The sequence below is a fragment of the Dromiciops gliroides genome, chromosome 2, assembly GCF_019393635.1.
Source record: "Dromiciops gliroides isolate mDroGli1 chromosome 2, mDroGli1.pri, whole genome shotgun sequence".
NCBI classification, from domain to species: Eukaryota; Metazoa; Chordata; class Mammalia; order Microbiotheria; family Microbiotheriidae; genus Dromiciops; species Dromiciops gliroides.
The window spans coordinates 183376077-183396836 of NC_057862.1; the positions used below are offsets into that span (position 1 = coordinate 183376077).

The 20760-nt window shown below is 38.5% G+C and overlaps 1 protein-coding gene across 2 annotated transcripts in view; it reads left to right on the top strand.

The window, feature by feature from the left end:
• Positions 1 to 20760, top strand: part of FMN1 (formin 1) — a 357503-nt gene that overhangs the window by 317919 nt on the left and 18824 nt on the right. For both annotated transcript variants that reach the window (XM_043989842.1, XM_043989841.1), the window contains 2 exons: positions 2674 to 2725; positions 8241 to 8390. In XM_043989842.1, the coding sequence (XP_043845777.1) occupies positions 2674 to 2725; positions 8241 to 8390 (202 nt within the window). The remainder of the gene's footprint in view (positions 1 to 2673; positions 2726 to 8240; positions 8391 to 20760) is intronic.

A 20760-nucleotide genomic window follows, 5' to 3' on the forward strand; every position in this document is an offset into this window, starting at 1 on the left:
GTTGTGGGAGACAATGAAACGCTGATTTAGGTTAGGAAGAATTTTTAGACTGGAAGGCTTGTAAAGAGATTCTATAGTTTGCTGAGGTTGGATGAAAAATTAGTACAATGCCATTTTCCATACTTTGCTATAGATTTTGCCATACTAAGGTCATGAGTCAATGAATTCCTATGAGAATTCAATAACTTGTTATTAGGATACCTTGAAGAATATCATGCTCCTGTTAGTTTGAAGAATAAGATGTTTGTTTGAAGTGAGAATGTGCCATATTCCCAAATATATGATCAACTAAGTACTTATTACTGCTCCCATTTAAGCCCTGGGGTGCTAAGAGAGTCTGAAAATGGGAAAGTATGAGCATTTCAAACTGATTTATTATATGATAAAAGTTTTACTGAATCCTATATTTATAATATTTGTTCTTGGATGAGGCAGAGAGTTCTATAGCCTTTCAACCTTTAAGAAAAAATTTGTTTTTACATATATTTTGGAAAATAAAATTCTATTCAAAAAAAAAGAAAAGAAAAGCTTAACGAAAGTCATGTTTATTTTCCAAGTCATTTTTAAATTTCAAGCAGATGATCTGAGGTTAAAATTGAGGGTAGGGAGGGGAGGAAGAATATGGTACACAGTCTTTTTTGTGCAGGAATTATTTAATTTTCATTCTATATAATTGAGATTGAGTTAATAATTTGAATAAAAGTAGAGGAACCTTTTATTTTCACATTTCTCTAGCACATTAAGATCTCAAAGACAAACATTAAGCCACTTCCTGTGTGTTCAATAGAACTATTTCCTCAGAACAACCCTCTGAAGTAGGCAGTATGGGAATATCACCTCCATTTTCGAGTCAAAGAGTTTTGTCAACTCAAATAGATTTCCTATTATGTGCAAGGCAGTACAGGGGATAGATTAATGTCTCTGCCTTCATGGAAATATAAAAGCAGATTATCAGGGCCTGAGATTTAGCCTGGATTACACAATTTTAACTTTAGAGGTTAAGCTCCAAATTCAGGGCTCAATATGTAAGCACAAAGCTGCCTCAAAAAGTTGATATATTGGGGGCAGCTAAGAGGCACAGTGGATCAAGCACTGACCCCAGATTCAGGAGGACCTGAGTTCAAATTTGGCCTAAGACACTTGACACTTACTAGCTGTGTGACCCTGGACAAGTCACTTAACCCTAATTGCCCTGAAAAAAAAAGTTGATTAATAATATTAGCTAATGGTTTCTAACATTTATATCGTGATTTTAGGTTTACATGTTATTGCTCTTTATTTTCACAACAGCTCTGGGAAGTAGGTGATATTATCCCCATTTTACAGATGAGACCGAATCTGACAAATTAAATGACTTGCCCAGAATCACACAGTGAATTGAGAATTTGAACTCAAGCCTTCTTGAATCCAAGCCCAAGTCACTATCCACAGGGCCACCTAGTAACCTAACTACTATTACTACCTGACTAGACTAAGACCAAATAAAGTCATATCCTTGAAAACTGGAGGCCATGATATTCAGTAATCATATACATCAAGATGATTTCTCCAAGAAGCTGAATCCTCAAATAATGCCAGTAATCAGATAATTCATACTTTGAAAAGAACTTTTAACTTAATGGTAAGAGTTTGGGAAGCTGACCTTTGTAGAACATCAGGTTCTGAAGAGTTCCCAGGTAGGAGAATTCCTGGCATACAGTGCAACATAAAGGCAGAAAGGTTTTGTCCTGACAAACAGGATCTCTAAAGTCAATGGTGATTGCTTTCATGACCATGTTACAGCATAAAACACAAAGACTCTCTTCCTCTTCTTCAATATCATCTCAGGATATCCTTTGCATTGCCTCAGGACTTCAGATCAGAAAAGCATTTTAACTCAGAGAAGGATATATCCTGTGGTACAGTCTTTAATGAACATGTACTTGTTCTCAATAGCTAGAAGGGTGTTTTTGAATTCATGATATTTATAGAAGGGGTTGAGTGATAGAGGCAGCTGAATTGACACTGATTCTAAGGAAATAAGGATGTGACAATCTGGTGGGAAGTTGGTATTGGCAATTATCACAGGGAATGATGGTCCAGCCAGACTGGTTTCTTAGTGTTCTTCCATCTCCCATGTCCATGCCTTTTCACTGACTGTCTCCTATTCCTAGAATGTATTACCTCCTTACCTCTGGCTCTTAGAAATCCTAGATTCCTTCATTATTCAGCTCAAATGCCACCTTAGATAGGAACCCTTTCCTTATCTTTCTGTTAGTTAAAATTCCACACCCCCAAATTACCTGGTATCTATTTTGTACATACTTATATTATGTCTATGTTTGTCTCTCCTAATAGGATGTAAGATTCTTGAGCATACTTCACTTTTGTTTTTGTATCCCCAACACCTAGCATATGACTTGGTATACAGTGGATGCTTAACAAATGCTTATTGATGGATAGACTGAATAAGTGAGTGAGTGGTAGAGAGTTGCAAAATTGTTCCACATACCATCTCCTCCATCATGTTGTAAGTTACCAACTCGAAATTTAGGGCTATTATTGCAACTAAGGGCTCTTTTCTTGTTTGGTTGTTAAGGTAAATTCTCAGATCTTGAGTGTGAGATAAAAAGGCAGTAGGTATGATAGAAAATAAAGAGATCATTTGTAATTATAATTATTCTTCTTTCACAGCAAAAGGAGAACATAAAATGGAAGAAATCCACTTGGAGAATGCTCAGAAAAGGTAAGTGGCCAATCAGTTTCTCATTCTTCTCTGGAAGAACCATTCTTTCAGCCCCATTAAGACCAGGCTTCCAAGAGAAAAATAATTCATTGGAAACTGGACTAGAAGCTCTAAGAAAAGAAGATACAATATTTTCCAGAAGCATACCAGCCATATGATTTCATGCCTACCTTTGTACTCTATATAGAATGTGCCTAAGTAGCTTTGAGGAGATACTTAGCAGCCACTTCACTCCTCATCAGTGTGAATAGTATACTGGAATTACTTTTGTAAAGACCGTCCTTTCCTGATTTTGAGTAAGAATGGTTTGAAGATGAAAGAAATTATTGAGTAGTTGGGGGAAAAGCAGTAAAAGACCTCTAAATATCCCATGTCCTCACTCTCTGTTACCTTGAGAAGATACATCTATGAGGAAAAGACCAATAATTTGAGATGATTCCTTAACATTATTTATTCTTTTTGCATGGTTCAAGCAACCCAATACCCTCTCCCTTTTGCAGAGCTAAGCAGGGACCTAATGATTTAGGAGTTCTCAAATTAAGAGCATATAATTGGTGCAGGTTTTTGCTGATCCAGATGTACAAAAATTCCCACAGCATTCAAAAATGAAATAAGAAAAACACTGCACCCTCTCTATCATTCCAGGCTGCAAAAATTAAGTTTCAGTCTTATCACTAGATACTAGGGTTTGGTTTTTTTTGAAACCCATTGATTTCCAAGCACTGAGTAGGAAAAGGTTATAGTTCCATTTACACTGCTTTATAATAGGACAAATCTTCTGGTCATCTTTCTACTGCACCTGTTCACATTGTAAACTTACTGAGGTGAGAGCTTTAGGGAAAAGCTCAGTTTTCTAGGTATGGAACCCCTTTGTCATCATAATTTTTCTATGCTATGTGTTTTGGAGAAAATATAGTTGTCATTTTAATCTTAGATTTTGTCTAAAGTTCTTTTGCCTTGAGTATATGTTATTCTTTCCTTTCCCAGTATATAAAGGAATATTGTTGTTTTGCAGTGTAGTTATTTTGTTCATGTAGGGAATCCCAAGAAGGTGCTGCTATCAGAACACTCAGAAATGCCACTTTCATGGTAGAAATTCAGTTTGTTCTATTTGTTCAAGCTTTAGGAAAAGAGGCCCACCTGAGTGGGTGAGGCCGCTGTGGTACATTAGCTGTGCTGAGTGAGGCCATAAATTGCCATTGTCAGCATTTTCTGTGGCTTTGTGGTGAAGGTGGTCTAGCTTTCATGACAAACATGAAAAAAAAAAGTTAGATCCCATCTTTAATGTGGAGACCACAATTGTTTAGTTGCCCTCTTGAAAGGAGGTTGGTGGTCAGTGTTGTAATATTCATGTGAGATTTGGTCAATTCTTCAGTTTTATCCTCAAGAGAAACAATTTACTCTGAGGCTAAAGAATATTTGCTTTTCCTAAGCAGTTTCTGAAGGGCATACATGGAAAATAATAAGTGAACATGTTCCAATGTGGAATCTTACACTGTAAATACAGTTTCCTGAGATTTTTGCCTAAGAGAAGATACAGAACAATTCAATTTGCTGCAAGGGGGAGGGGAGGTGGTCTTTGATACAGTCACTATCTATGCCAAAATTTTTGTTGAATTAAAAGGATATAAATCAGACAGAAAATTGCAGAAGAAAAAAAGGATAATTAAGGGAATAATTTCAGGATAGGAAAAGAGTCATATGAAGACAAAATATACAGTTAGAAATCCATTTTTTAAGTTGAAAGATAGTTTCAAATATTATCATTCTACTATGAGATATGTAAGAAGCATTCTTATCCTTTCAACTGCTATCTGTTAGAAACTATTGGTCTGCTCTTGAACAATCTATCAGTATTATTGGTTATTATTATTTGGACATGAAAACTTATTATATATTGTTTACAGTGGCCAGTTTTAATACTTATTGAAATTAAATTGTAAAAGAAAAGTTTGTTGTATTTGGAGCTTAGTATTCTAAACCTCTCAAAAAGTTGTAGGTTTAATTTCTAGGTTTTTCTTGACAAGAGTTAACAAGGATTGACTCAAATCAAGTGCTTGGTCTTTGGTAAAGTTGGAGGGATTAGCCAAGTTAGATCATCTTCCAACAATTTGTTTTCTCTGGGTTCTCTAGAGGTACGTTTGCTGTTAGTTTCCAAAACATACAGGCAGAATTGCTGAAATTCAGCATTCTCTTTAGTTTTTACCCCAGTAAGTGTTAGCTAACAGGGCCTCAGAATCCCAGGGAGGGGTACAATGAGTATGTATGGTTAGACTCTGTTTACATCTTAGGAAACTGAAACCTCAGAGAAGATGACATGCCTTTCTCCTTTCCTGTGATAACAGCAATTCTCCAACCCATAGTGTCATTCCCTGAAATGGCTTCAGTGTTTATAGTATCATCAGGAGTCTGTGGATCCATTCAAACACAATGTTTGTTTTTTGCCCCTTTGCCTCATGCTGTTGGTGAGGAAGGAGGTGACCTTTCTTTCCTTCCTCTTTACTGGAATACATTTCTCAGCACTATAGGTAGATTTATTGAGTGTGTATGCATGCGCCAAATAAATGTGAAATAATAGAGGGGGGAAATTAATAAGAAATATTTAGGTACTATACACCAGACCTTTAGAATGGGCAAAGAAAAACAAAAATTTATAAAAACTTCCTGTCCAAAAGAGAAGAAAATATTTTCTTTTTAAATACCCTTCCCACTTACCAAGAGAGATTTGGAACTGTGATAGAAAGAAAAGTAGACTTAAGCATCAGGATACCTGAATTCTAATCTTGGCTCTGTCACTAACTAATTTGGGAAAATTGTTTCACCTATCTGGAAGTCATTTTCATTGTCTATAAAATTGGGGGAGGGTTAGAATTAGATAATCTCGGTGGCAGCTAGGTGGCACAGTGGATAAAGCACTAGCCCTAGATTCAGGAGGACTTGAGTTCAAATCTGGCCTCAGACACTTGACACTTATTAGCTGTGTGACCCTGGGCAAGTCACTCGACCTTCATTGTCCTACCAAAACAAAATAAAACAAAAACAAAAACAAAAAAAGAACTAGATAATCTCTAAGATTTCTTTCCAGATATAACAATCTACATCCTCCAGATATTCCACAATAAACTTCTCTATGTTTTTTCTATCTAATTTGTTACTTGTTTCCATGGTATTTTTTAACAGTAAAAAATTACTTCTAACTATTCATTTGGTTTCCTAGGAATTTTTTCCCATAGTCTTGAAATTTTGTAACCGATTCAAAAAGAAAAAAAAAAGAACATTGATTCTTCATTTTTATTATTTCTGTTTTTCTGGTTATCAAAATATGTATTTTTAAAATTACAAGATTCAATCTCTTAGGAAACCACTAAAGTTATTGTCCTCCTTCTTTCCTGCACTTCCATTCTGTTAATAACTAAGACGTAAAAGTCCCTGACCAACATTTTTAATTTGTACTAAAAACAGATTTTTTTTTATTTACAGAAGCAAAAAGAATTTATAGGACTCTGAGCTGTAATTCTAGCTTGGATCTCGCCTAATCATGGCCATGGAATCAATTAGCAGTTCATCTGTGAAATGTGATAAAATCTTATGAGATACATATTGCCCAATAATTGAAAATGAGATGAAAGTAGGAATCATAATAGTAAAGGGACTTCAGAGTTTTATAATCACTGATGAACAAGGTTCCAATAGAAGTCCTATATTCAGAGTGGCCACAAAAATGTGGAGCCTGCAGGAGATGATAGAGCATGGAGTCATAAACCTGGCTGGCCAGAACTCCTTTGATTACTTTCCAATGCCCTGGAAAAGAGGTCCATGTACCGAAGTGTGCTTGCCTTTGGCAAATTAGCCTTTTGATACTTGCTGGAGAAAGAAGGGTGTGCAAGGAGTGAATAAAGGCAGGATTTTAAGTTTAGAAAGAAAAATTGTTGGGGCAGCTAAGTGGCACAGTGGATAGAGCACCGGCCCTGGATTCAAGAGGACCTGAGTTCAAATTCTACCTCAGACACTTGACACTTACTAGTTATGTGACCCTGGGCAAGTCACTTAACCCCAATTGCCTCACCAAAAAACAAAAAACAAACAAACAAAGAAACGAAGAAATAAAAATTGTTGAATACCTAGAGCTTTGTATTTCCTCAAAGGATGACAGCTTGGGCAACCAAGGCATTTCTATACTAAGAATCACTAATGTTGACACAGCACTTTAAGCCTTATAAAATACATGTCTGGAGGCAGCTAGGTGGCACAGTGGATAGAGCACCGGCCCTGGAGTCAGGAGTACCTGAGTTCAAATCCGGCCTCAGACACTTAACACTTATTGGCTGTGTGACCCTGGGCAAGTCACTTAACCCCAATTGCCTCACCAAAAAAATAATAATAATAATAAATAAAATAAAATAAAATACATGCCTGATTCTCACAACTCTACGAGGTAGGTGCTCTTATTTTCCCCATTTTACGGATGAAAAAAAACCTGAGACTAGAGTGTAAAAGGGCAGCCAGGTGGCACAGTGGATAGAGTGATGGCCAGAAGTCTTTTCTTCCTGATTTCAAATCTGGCCTCAGATACTTCCTAACTGTATGACCCTGAGCAAGTCACTTAATCCTATTTGCCTCAGTTTTCTCATCTGTAAAATGAGCTTGAGAAGGAAATGGCAAATGACTCCTGCATCTTTGCCAAGAAAACCCCAAATGAGGTCAAAAAGAATCAGACAAGACTGAAAAATGACTGAACACAGAGTACAAAACAGAATCAGTAGGATATAGATATTATTTTCTTTGAAGCCTCGGGTTTGTTTTTTTTTTCTCTGACTAAATCTCTACAAGGGATTTTTTTCCAGCCCAGACATCTTCCCAGCTCCCAAGCAAATCTGAGTTTGGTTGTACCAAGTACACTGTATGAGTTGATGTCAGTTTATGCTATGGAATTATGCTGGGCCAAGTAGAATCATTGAATATTAGGTCTGGAAGGAAGCATAAACATCATGTAGCCCAACCCCCTCATTTTTCAGAGAAAGAAACTGAGGCCCAGAGAGCTCAAGGGAATGACCCAAAATCAGATCTCTAGTTAATGGCAGAGTTTGGGATTAGAACCCAAATCTTCTTAGGCCCAGTTCAGTATTCAGTGTACCCCCATTTTGTTATGGTTTTATATCTGGTCTGGGGAAAAGAATGGACCCAAAAATGTTCCCCTCTTATTCCACTCTGTCCCTACCCAATACACATACACACACACACACACACACATACACACACAGAGGAATTGTACATTTTGATTCCTAGACAAAAAAAGACATCCCCAGAATCATGTCCCCAAAGAAATAACCAGAGTTTGAGGACTGTCATATTTGGTGGTCAGGGTTGTAATACTCTCCAAGGCTGAAGGGAATTTACAGTAATTATTATGCTGAGCTACTGAGTCAGAAACCAGGCTTGCAGGAAACCTAGATCCCCCAGTAGGTTTACGTGTTGACAGTTTTCCTCCCTCTCTCATCTTTCTTCTCTCCTGCAGTTTTGAAACAACAGTAGGATATTTTGGGATGAAGCCAAAGTCCGGTGAGAAGGAGATCACGCCCAACTATGTGTTTATGGTGTGGTATGAATTCTGCAGTGACTTCAAGACCATTTGGAAGCGAGAGAGTAAAAATATTTCTAAAGAAAGGTAAGGTTCTAATAAAGCCATTAATACCCCCTTCAGGAGTCTGGGAAACTGCCTTCCCAAACTTAACAAATTACACTCCCATATTTCACAGGCGTCAGTGTTTGCTTTCAGATCAAGTGGACATCAAGGAAAGATTATTGCCTCGGGGTGCATAGGGAAATTCAGGGAAGGCTTGCTGCACACCCCCCTCCCAAGCAGATAAACACACATGATCTGATAAGTTACACTTTCTTAACCCCTTCCAATTACTAGCTAGTAAAATGAAAGGGGAGCAGTGCTAATTTGCAACAGATTGCTTCTCTGGGCATTCTCATGTTGGGCTGGCCTAAATGAGGTGGTATTGCTGTCGCAGACAGTACAGACAAATAAAAGTGAATGCTTTCCCCATTAATATACTGAACTTGCATCAAAGGGAAGTCCCTGAGACTCAGGCCACACTTAACACAATGTCGAAGCCCCACACTGGATTTACAGCGCCACTTCTGACTCCTTGTATCCTGCTCAGGACATCAAACTGCATGCCGCTAGGTCTCATTGCAACCTCTTGATTTTATTAGTTGGGAGCAGAAGGAAAACCTCAGCCTGAGTCAGTTTGGGATTTGTTTTCTTTCTTGGAAAGGCTGGGTTTTGCCTTGTGTTTACCATAGGGAACATCCCTGCCTATATCTCTGATGGTAACTGGTTCTAGCAGGTTGCCATCCTTCTGAGAAGAGTTCTATGGGTACAGGCTTCAATCAGGTCTGAACTCTTGCAAAACAGATGTATAGTCAAGTCGGTTAGGAATGAGAAGGGGAAAATAAAGAAGTCTCCCAAAGTAAAGGAAGTTATTCCCCCAGATGGAATCTACAATAAGTATTCATCAAAGTTTATTCCTGTTTATTACTCCTGACTCTTGCTCCTTGCTGTAACTCTGAAATTATAAAATAGAGATTTTGGCTTATGATTTTGTATCTGGGAGAAAAAAGATATTTAGGTCTCAGAATATCATGCTTCAAAAGCTAAATTGGGGGGGGGGTATGATGAGTTAATTATTTATTTTGTTATTACATTATCTAAATTCCCTACTACATCCCATCCCCTTCCTGTTAATGGAGAGCTATCCCATATAACCAGCAAAAAAGAAAAAAGGTAAAAAAGATTAGCAGGACCAATCAATACATCAAAATCTCTGAAAATATATGTAGTATTCCACACCTGTAGACTTCCCACATCTGCAGAGGAGGGGTTATGCTTGTTCTTGGTGAATTGCAGTACTTTCCCTCAGGTTTAAATGGCAGTCCTATTTGGTACTCCTGCAGTACTTTATCAAGGAACAATTATAGAGATTCTCATTCACTCCTTATCCCCCGCCCCCAACTTAGAAAAGCAAGGGCTGAGCTAAACTTGCCCCACAAAGCTGAAGAAGAGATTAAGATACTCTTGATAAACAACAAATTTGCAACAAAATCTTAATAATCTTGACATCCAACTAATTGCCTTTTTGCTGTCACAACATACTAGGGAGCATAAAAGCATAGATAAACCTAGACATGGGAAGGACTTCAAGGACCATCTAGTCTGACCCCCTCCTTTGTCATATGAGGAAACTGAGGCCCAGAAAGTTGAAGTGATTTGCCCAAGGTCACACAAGGAGCAAGTGTCAGGCATAATATTTGAACCCAGTTCCTCTAACACCAGCACCAGTTCTCATTCTATAAGATGAATATGGTATGTTACAAGCCTCCTGTGAAAGATGGTGCACCTTAACCCCCTGCTTTTTTTGTGTGTGGGGGGGGCAATTGGGGTTAAGTGACTGGCCCAAGGTCACACAGCTAGTAAGTGTCAAGTGTCTGAGGCCGGATTTGAACTCAGGTACTCCTGAATCCAGGGCCGGTGCTTTATCCACTGCGCCACCTAGCCGCCCCTACCCCCTGCTTTTTTGATAGAGTAACCTTGGCCTTGGTTTTCCATCTGTGAACTTTATTCATAAGATCCAGTAGTATTTCCTATGCATACAGCCAGGGTCTCTGTCAAATTACCACTTGAGCTGGAACCTTAAGAGTAGATTCACACACACACACACACACACACACACACACACACACACACACACCCAAAAAAAGAAAAAAAGCAGAATAGAGAAATCAATCAGTTATTTTTCATTCTAATGACTGTCTGTTGAAATGCCAGATAGTACACCAAATTAATGAGTTTCACCCTGCCACAGGAGTGAATTCTGTTGTCCATTCAGACAATTGTCTTTGTGCCAGGGCAATGGGAATTCACCATCCTTCAAAGTGACTTTTCCCCAGCTTGACCTCATAGGCTTTGTGTGTGTGTGTGTGGGGGGGTGCAGCTTTGCTTCCTGGAAAGCAACCGCCCACTTTGTAATCTATAAACCAATACCTTTTAAGGATCCTGAATTTAAAAGACTTTTAAAAATGGAGACAGTTTTTGAGGCCTTCTGATTTGGCAGTCTTAAGCATCTCTTCATTCCAGCTGTGCTTTGAATTGCCAAAACCCTGATTTCTAACAACATAAAATCTTTGAAAATGAATGACAACTAACAAAACATTTTGAGGAAACTACCCATTCAGAGAATCTATTAAGAGTTGTAAACATGTTTACCTGTGATAATGGAAACCCATTTAAAGATCTTGATTGTGGGGAACTACTCCTTCATGCAGAATTTCTCAAGAGAAATATAATCTATGAGGACTTTTGGTCTTACTGAAGCTGAAATGGCAGATATTTTTTTCTTTGGGTCCTCTCAAATTCGTAGTGATCCTTGGGTAACTTACAGTAATCAATTTGCATTTGCCTAGTAGAAGACCCGAGTTTGAATCCTGCAACAGAAACTTAAGAGCTATGGAACCCTGGACAAATCACTTAACCTCTTTCAGCCTCAGTTTCCTCATCTGTAAAGTGGGGATAATAATAACACCTACTTTCCAGGATTGTTATAAAGATCAAATAAGATAACATATAAAGCACTTTGCAAATTTTAAATCCCAATATAAATATTAGCAACTATTAGTTAATGATCAATAAACATTTATTAAGTACCTACTATGTGCCAAGCACTGTGCTAAGCTAATACTTATTAGTTGTAAAAGGTATCATAAACTGGAGACCAGATGGCTTGCCTTTATCATTTTAGTGCCATTTTCACTGAGGCTGCATTGCAGATTTAATCAGAGAATTACAGAATTTTTAAATTGGTAGGGAACCCTCAGTGGCCATTTAGTCCAATCAATAAACAAAGGGAATCCCTAATAAAACATATTATACAAGAATAGAAGTGGGGGGGGAAGCAGCTAGATGGCACAGTGGATAAAGCACTGGCCGTGGATTCAGGAGAATCTGAGTTCAAATGTGGCCTCAGACACTTGACACTTACTAGCTGTGTGACCCTAGGCAGGCCACTTGCCCTTTAAATGCTCCAAACTATCTCTCTAAGTTACATGTCATGTCATTTATAAGAGTCTTCATGGGGGCAGCTAGGTGGCGCAGTGAATAGAGAACCGGCCCTGGAGTCAGGAGGACCTGAGTTCAAATCTGGCCTCAGACACTTAACACTTACTAGCTGTGTGACCCTGGGCAAGTCACTTAACCCCAATCGCCTTGCCAAAAAAAAAAAAAAAAAAGAGTCTTCATGGTAGAGGAAAAGGAACACCACATGAAGTCTTAGTTTTTTAGCTTTGCACTAATTTCCTAATTCACCTAGGAAAAATCACTTATCTTCTCTAGGATTCAGGTTCCTTATCTTCATTCTAGGGATGCCCTAAATATTCAATTTCCCTAGACCTGCCCTCCCCTGGGTCAGTCTTGAGCAGGTTAGATGAGTTTATCGCTGAGATCTCTGCCAGTTCTTAATATTCAATGATTCCTGGAAAAAAGGGTCTAGACAATAGTGATATGACATAGTTACAGGAAGCATTTAAGTCTTCCTTACTGTCTGATAACATTCTGTTTTGAATTTGCTTCTGTGTGCATTTCATAACCCAAAAGCTACTGTTGCTGTTATAGCTGGGTACCTTCATTATGAAATACTCTAATACTTAACTGAGAAGCTCCGCCTACCAAACATATGTTGGAATTCACAAAAGGTAAACACCTCCCAGAGGAACCATGTGGGGAATATTATTGGTAAATTGTTCATTCACCCCCGAGCCAAACCAAACAGCTATACTATTTAAAGAGCCCATGATGGGAAGGTAATGAGTAAATAAGGAGCATGGTGAGCTTCGTAGGATGTGCAAAGGAGAGATTCCATTAAACATGGTTATTACACCATATAAGGAGGCGGTTACTTTATTTTCAAGCCCAACTAAATTTTGAGCTGATTTTTTAAAAGTACGTCATTTACAACTTCTGTGGCCATAGATAAGCTTATGAAGTTGCTATTATGTGTAGTTTTGAGAGTTATGAACAAATTCTCCCACTACCAAAGTGGATTATAAGATTTTGAGCTGGAAGGAGTCCTAGAGATAATATAGTCTAAAATTAGGTGCCTTGCCCAAGGTCACACACTTAGGAAATGGCAGAATCAGACTTCTCCACTATGTCATGCTGCCTTTTTGGAGGAAGAGATTGGGTTTTTGGAGAGGCAAGGTCACCCATTCAAGCTACTTGAAAATCATTGGTTATAGTACAAATAATGCAGTAATACTTTGATTTATAAATTGAATCCTATTCTCCAGTTCCCCACTGATTAGTGATGGAACGCCAGAGACTATTTAACTTCATTCAATTAATAAACATTTATTAAGCACCAGAAATACAAAACAAAACAAAGCAAAAGAGAATTCCAGCTCTCAAGGAATTTACAATTTAATCTTTATGTATGATTAAATTTCAACTGGCATCGACTGTTAATACCTGAACTTTAAGTTTCTCTGCCCCTCTGTCAAATAAAAAAAATCTATCCCTAAGCACATAAATTGTGTACAATTTTAGAGAGAGTTTGCATGGTGTAATTTAGATAGGATGCTGAGCCTGGAGTCCTCTTCCTGAGTTCAAGTCTGGCTTTAGACACTTCCAAGCTCTGTGACCCTAAGTAAATCACTTAACCCTGTTTGCCTTTGTGACATTTAAAAACCTTAGTTTCCTCATCTGTAAAATGAGCTGGAGAAGGAAATGGCAAACCACTCCAGTATCTTTGTCAAGATTGGAGTGGGTTTTAACTTGAGGAAGGGAGGCCTATTAGAACAATAGTCTAGGTGAGAGGTGATGAGAGCCTGAGCTTGGATAGCGGCCCTGGGAATTAAAAGAGATGCATATAAGAGATGTTGTAAAGGCCAAAAAAAAAAAAACCAACAACAACAACCCACCAATATTTGGCAATGGATTGGACATGTGGCATAAATGAAAGGGAGGAAGGAGTCAAGGTTGATGCCAAGGCTGTGAACCTTAGTGACTGGACAGATGGTGGTATCCTTGACAGTAACAGGGAAGTTTGGAGGCAGTAAGGGTTTTGGGGAAAAGATGAGTTCTGCTTTGAATACATTGCATTTGAGTTACCTGCAGAAATAACACATGGCTCGTGTCCTCAAAGATCTTGCAGTGTAGATGTGGAGAGATCACAAATATACAGGAAAGAATTAGTGTGGTGTAGGAAGAACATAGACCACATATCTGAAGGCCTTGGGCAAGTCACTGTATTTCCTAGACCTCAGTTTCTCATTTGGAAAATGAGAGAGTTGGACTATATGACTCCTAATACCTAGAGGTCCTTGACAGCCCCAAGAGGCTATGGTTCTGTGATATAAATACAAAAATACATGTTATTGACTATGAGTATGAGTTGATATTATAATAGAAAATAGGGATCTTGTGGGCTATTGAAATAAGAGGATGCATTATGGAGTAGGGAACACTTGAACTGAGCTCAAAGGCTAAGCAGAATTTATATATAGGGCCAGAAGAAGGAACTTATTTCACATATGGTAAAATAACATAAGAAAAGACATGGAGGTAGAGATGAACATGGTTTATATGAAGAACAGTGAAGAAGTTGGCACTTGTAGGGTACAGTTGGAGAATTACAAGGAAATAAGATTGGATAGGTAAGATGGAGTCGGGTAGTAGGAGCCACTGAAGATTACATAGAGGGTTTGAACTTTAGTAAGCAATAAAGAAGATATTTGGGGCTTTTAAGCAGAAAAATGATAATGGTAAAAAAAATGGTATTTTAGAAAGACTAGTCTGTCAGCTGACAATTAAAGTGCTATTCCAATACCTTAGTATGAAATGGAAGTGACTTTGGTTTCTCCAAGAAAGCAAGCCCTAAGGACCACAAACTCTAGAAAAAAAAACATACAAAATTGGAAAGACTTCTGGTACAAAACCAGTGGTGAAAAGTATTTAATTAAGAATCATAACAGTGGTGTGTAGGATGAATTGAAGGAAAAATTAGAGTCCAGGAGATCAGCAAGAAAGCTATTTCAATAATTCAGGCATGAAGTGATGAAGAATTAGACTATAACAGTGACAGAGAAAATAAAAAGAAATGGCCAAATCTATGAGACAGTTCAAAAGAAAAGTAATGGTAGAAGTTGGTGACGAATTGGGAGAGGGGATGAGGAAAAGACCCCAATATATCTGGTCTGGGATACAGTAAAAGCAGTAATACTATTGGCTTAATGGAGTAGTTGGGAAGGTGAGCCAGTGAAGGTGGAGGGGGTATGGGGCACAGAAGAACGGTGATGAGTTACTTCAAATATGTTGAGTTTCATTTGCTAAAAGGACATAAAAGTAGAAGTCCTGTAGACATTTAGAAATACGCAAAAAGATGAAGTGAAACAATCATCTAGTTTAAGATAACCAAGGACTTAAGGAAAGGTCTGTCTCACTTAGGTAAAAGGGGAGTACAGCACAGCATAGAGAGTGTCTGGGCAAGCCAGTGGAAGGCTCTAAGCCACAGCATAGATCAGCTGCTATGGCCCTTTGGTCCTGGATCAGCAGGTCAGTTTGTAAGGCCCTCAGGCCTCAATGCAAAAGGTAATATGTCAGCTGGGTTATCTGCTACACAATAGGTGAAACTAGGCCAGGACACCACATTGCAGTGAGCAAGCCTCTGAAAGACCTTGAGGCCTCAGAGAAGAAAGCCAGTGATCAGGTCCCTGGTCCCCAGCAAAAGAAGTTTGGCAAAGTGGACCCTATACCCCAGGAGCAGAGCTCAGCTTTAAAGGGCATGAAATCAGCCAAAAATATGAGTAAGAAATGGAAAAGAATCAACACCATAGAAAGCTACTATGGTGACAAAGAAGACCAAAACACAAATTCAGAAGAGGACAACAATGTTAAAATGTCTACGTGCAAAGCCTCAAAAGGGAAGATGAATTAGTCTCAAGACCAGAAATCCCTCATGGAAGAACTAAAAAAGGATTGTATTGATCAAATAAGAGAGGTAGAATAAAAACTGGGAAAAGAAATTAGAATTAAGCAAGAGAGGGGCGGCTAGGTGGCGCAGTGGATAGAGCACCGGCCCTGGATTCAGGAGTACCTGAGTTCAAGTCTGGCCTCAGACACTTGACACTTACTAGCTGTGTGACCCTGGGCAAGTCACTTAACCCCCATTGCCCCGCACAAAAAAAAAAAAAAAATTAAGCAAGAGAGTCAATAACTTGGAAAAAGAAAACAACTCCTTAAAAAATACAATTGGCTAAATGGAAAAAAGAGTGCAAAAACTGACTGGAAAAAATAATTCCTTAAGAATCAGAATTGGGCAGATGGAAGCTAATGACTCAATGAAACATCAGAAAGCAGTAAAACAGAATCAAAAGAATGTAAAAATAGAAGAAAATGCAAAATACATCATCAGAAAAACAACTGACCAGGAAAACAGATCCAAGAGAAATAATTTAAGAATTATAGTACTACTTGAGGGCCATGATAAAAGAAAAAATAGAAATACAGAACTGGATTTCAGAACTCAGGGCATAGATTTGGGAGGTATCTTCCAGGAGACAATAGTTGAAGTTAGAAGAATTAATGAGTTCTTCAGAAGTGGTGTGTGTATGTGTGTATGTGTGTTGACTATATAAATATATGTGTGTGTATATATACATATGTATGTGTGTGTATTTGTACATATATTTGTATGTATATAGAGGGGGAGAGAGAGAGAGATCACATTAAAAGAGCCAGCTAGATGTCATACATTACATAAAGTACTGGGCCTGCAAGACATCCTCAAATCTGCCTTCATACACTTATTAGCTATGTGAACCTAGGCAAGTCACTTAACCTCTTGTCTACCTCCATGTCCTCAACTGTAAAATGGAGATTATAGCACCTACCTCCCAGCATTATTGTGAGGATCAAATAAAGTTCTTATCACAGTGCCTGGCATGTAGTAGGCCTATAATAAATGCCTATTCCCTTTCACACAGCAAAAAAAGATATTCAGGAAAAGAAATCCCATAGTTCTTTACTAACCTACTTTCTTATCTAATAACCTTCATAGTCATATAATCTGTATGTATACAAATATACCTCTGTGTGTGTGTGCATATTTATTTATTTATTTGATCTTCCTGTAGCAGGCAGGTAAACCTTCATTTGATTAATTCAGATTATGATACTGTTGGCATGCAATCAAGAGGTCAAGTCAGATTAGACCTCATGGGAACTCTAATTGAGTTCTGGGAAAGCATGAAGAAGTATCCTTGGATTAACATTTCATTAAATTAGAGCAGGGTCTGGGACTGTCCAGAAGCAGATAGGGAAAGCATTGGACAAGGAAAAGAAGCTCTTCCTTTCTCATGTGGTGGCTTTAATTACAGCTTCCTATTTCCAAGAAGGCACGCTACCTCTCCAATTCTTCTCTTTCCCTCTCACCTTTCCTTTCTCTCTTTATTGAGGCCCAAAGTGATTATTTTGGAGGAAAAAAGAGGCAAGTGGGGCATCTAGTTCAGGTTAGAAAGTAGGATCATTTTGGTCCTATCTTCTCTACTTTGAATCCTAAGTTGGGATACCATGCTTGTTCCTTTTACAATGCCAGAATGAACTACATCAGGATGCCCACAACCACGTGTGTCTTTCTTGCTGCTGAGAAATGAGACACTTCATTCAATTCATGTATTCATTGTGAAATGAGTAGCACCTCTGACTTAATGGGGATGTTGGCAAGGTGAGGCAGTTGGAAGAAAAATGATGTGTTCTATTTGCATATATTGAAATTCAGATGATACTGGAACATACAAGTAGAGATAGCCTATGGACATTTGGAAATGGCACAATTTCTGTGCTTAATACTGAAGGGACTCTACAAATAAATAAGGCATGGTCCCGAGTTTTCTGGATCTTACCATCTAGTATGAAATAAGACATATATACTCTATAACCATATAGTTAAATAATTGGAATACTGTGTTGAATCCATATGGAAAAGAAATGCTTGAACAAATAAATGTTATTAGAATTATGAAGAAAAGGATATTAATAGGGAAAATTTGAGGGAGGGGAGTAAGCTAGATTTTACCTAGATCTTGAAGGATGAGTAGAATTTCACCAGGAAGAGAAACTCAGATAAGGACCTTAGGAAGTATCTTTCCTCACTCCATTTCCCTTCCTTGGCAGTGAGCAGTAGAAACCAAAAGTAAGACTCCTCCTAAGATCTAGCTCCAGAATGTTAAAATTTTTTGTCTATATAGCTTTTGACAGGGCCAGCTTTTGAGTGGAGGTGAAATAGAGAGTTGCCTTCTTGGCATACCTACATGACAGTGATTTGAGGGCCAGAGAACTATCCTACCCAAAAATCTCTCTCCCACCTTTCCAAACAGCCTTATACTATATCTGGTACTGGGCGAGGCTGAACAAGTGAGGCAGGTAAGTTTTATAACCAAAAAACAAGAACTTGGTGTCTGCCATCACACATGTTTTCATAACCAAGGCTTGAAATATTTTTCCAAGGACAAACTGAGAATCCCTATGAAATTGCATATTTACTCTATGGGGCTAAAAACTTCAGTCTAAAAGCTATTAACTTATATAACTCCCTCTGACCTGTTACCTTTCACTCTGCACCTCAGTCTCCTAGTTAGTTTGGAGTGTTATGTCTACTAGTTGCAGAGTGATTGGTTTTAACTGATCATACATTCCAGGACAAGTCCAGGGACACACCCCACACATACTTTTCCTCCCCTGTGGCCTAGAAAAGAAGCCCTGGAAATGGAAGGGAACTTTGTTCTGTAATTAATCATTTGAAGTTAGAATGTGTTTTGGTTCTCCACGGGATATCACATTGAAAACTATGAAGTAGCTGGTTCTGTGATTGGTATATTGGGCACTCAGAACCTTCCTTAAAGGAGAAAAGAAAGACCTTTGCTTAGGAGACTGGAAAGAAGAGTCTGGTTAATGTAAAATTTAATGTCTTATTCCTCCACTTCCATATAATAGACAAACACACACACACACACACACACACACACAGGTAAGTGGTGGTGTTTTCTGAGAGAAAAGGTTCTAAGTGTAATTTTCAACTTTCCTACTATCCCAGAATACCCTAGGTCACCAAGAGAACCGACTTATGAGAGGAAGTTAAGGCCAGGATCAGGCATCAAATAACTGACAAAGAATATGGGTTTGTCTCAGTCTGAGCATGTGTTCCTGATTGCCTTCCAAAGATAAATTCATATTGGTTTATCTATTATTTTGTACTATCTGCATTCCTAACTTCAGCTATTGTAGGATGTTGGAAGCCATACTTTACCTTTCAACAATATTTCAAAGGGATTATCAATCTTTCATCAGCTGCTATCCTAATATTGTCAACATTTCATCATTATCCAGGTCAAATTTAATGGTTCTTTGGGGTTTTGTTTGTTGGTTTTGTTAATTACTAATAAAGGAGACTGGCTTTACTTACCATATTTTACTGGCTTTCACAACCCAAACTACCAGGATATATAGATATAGATATAGATTTTCCCAAAGGTACAAAGCACAGCATGACTTTACTTACCAGTTTACCAGCTGTCACAATTATTAACCACAAAATATTTTTATCAAAGGCATAAATAACAAATGTAAGAGTGCTGCCAGAAATGGCATCAATTCATCATCATCATAACAGCAATAATTTATATAAATCTGTAAGGTTTTCACAATTCTTTACTTATATTATCTCATTTGATCCTCTCAACAACCCTATGAGATAGATGCTACTATTATCCCCATTGTACTGAGGGAAATAAAGAAATTGAAGCTGAGTAATTGAGGGTAAATGGCTTGCCCAAAGTCACACAGCTAATGAGTGTCCAAGGCAGAACTCCAGCCCAGGTCTTCCTGACTCCAGGTTCAGTGATCTTTCCATTATGCCACCTAGCTAAAGGAGTATGACCTTGGGGCCCCTGCTGCTCCCTGCCCCAGGCTAATTCCCAAATATCTCCTTGAATCTGCACAGTTATTCTTCTCTATGGCCAGAATGAAACATTGCCACTCTTATAGTGAACATTCATTGAACCTGACATTAAAAATCACTTCCTAAAATTGCAGCTTGGTATTGACTTTAAAAATGCCAGGAGAGGGAGCAGCTAGATGGCGCAGTGGTAAAGCACCGGCCCTGGATTCAGGAGTACCTGAGTTCAAATCCGGCCTCGGACACTTGACACTTGCTAGCTGTGTGACCCTGGGCAAGTCACTTAACCCTCATTGCCCTGCAAAAAAAAAAATGCCAGGAGAACTGCACCACCTTCCTAGAGTAAGCTGAGAAAATGCCTCTGAGACAGTGGCAAGAAGTTTACTCTTCCCACTTCAATTAAATCAAACAAATTTTTATTAAGTCCCTTTTATCTGCAAGGCAGTATGCCTCCATCCCTCTCCTAAAAGTGCAAGACAATGCTAAACAAACAAAAAATCACTGCAGGTTATACCCCTGACCCTCCTAACCAGGAGAATTATTGCCCTTTGGTTAGTCCAGCCCTGAATTGTCACTGAGGAACTGTGTGTGTGCATCAAGTGGCACCCATTGCCAAACCATGGGCTTATCTTCTTGTCACCTTTGTGATGTCCCTTCCTCTGGGTCTTCAACTCTGGCTGACTCTATTTAGTTTTCAGGTTATTTGGAGAGCAAAGAAATTGATAGACCATTGTTGTAACTTCCTTATACCTTTACCTATCTCCGTTTTACTTCCTCTCTCTAAGAAAAACCAGAGGCTTTTATTAGTATTATGAGTATCATCACTGTTATTCTTGGTTCCCTTCACCCAGCCACTTCCTGGCAAATGATCTGGTTTTCTCCAGTGGGTTGCAGGAGAAGCATGCCTTAGAAATGATTGCACCACACTGCTGAATGCAGGATTGGAGGATAGTGATTCATTTTTCCCACCTGCAGGGTCTACAGTCAATGCTTAGTAGTCTTTTCTAGTTAAAGCCTCTTCTACCC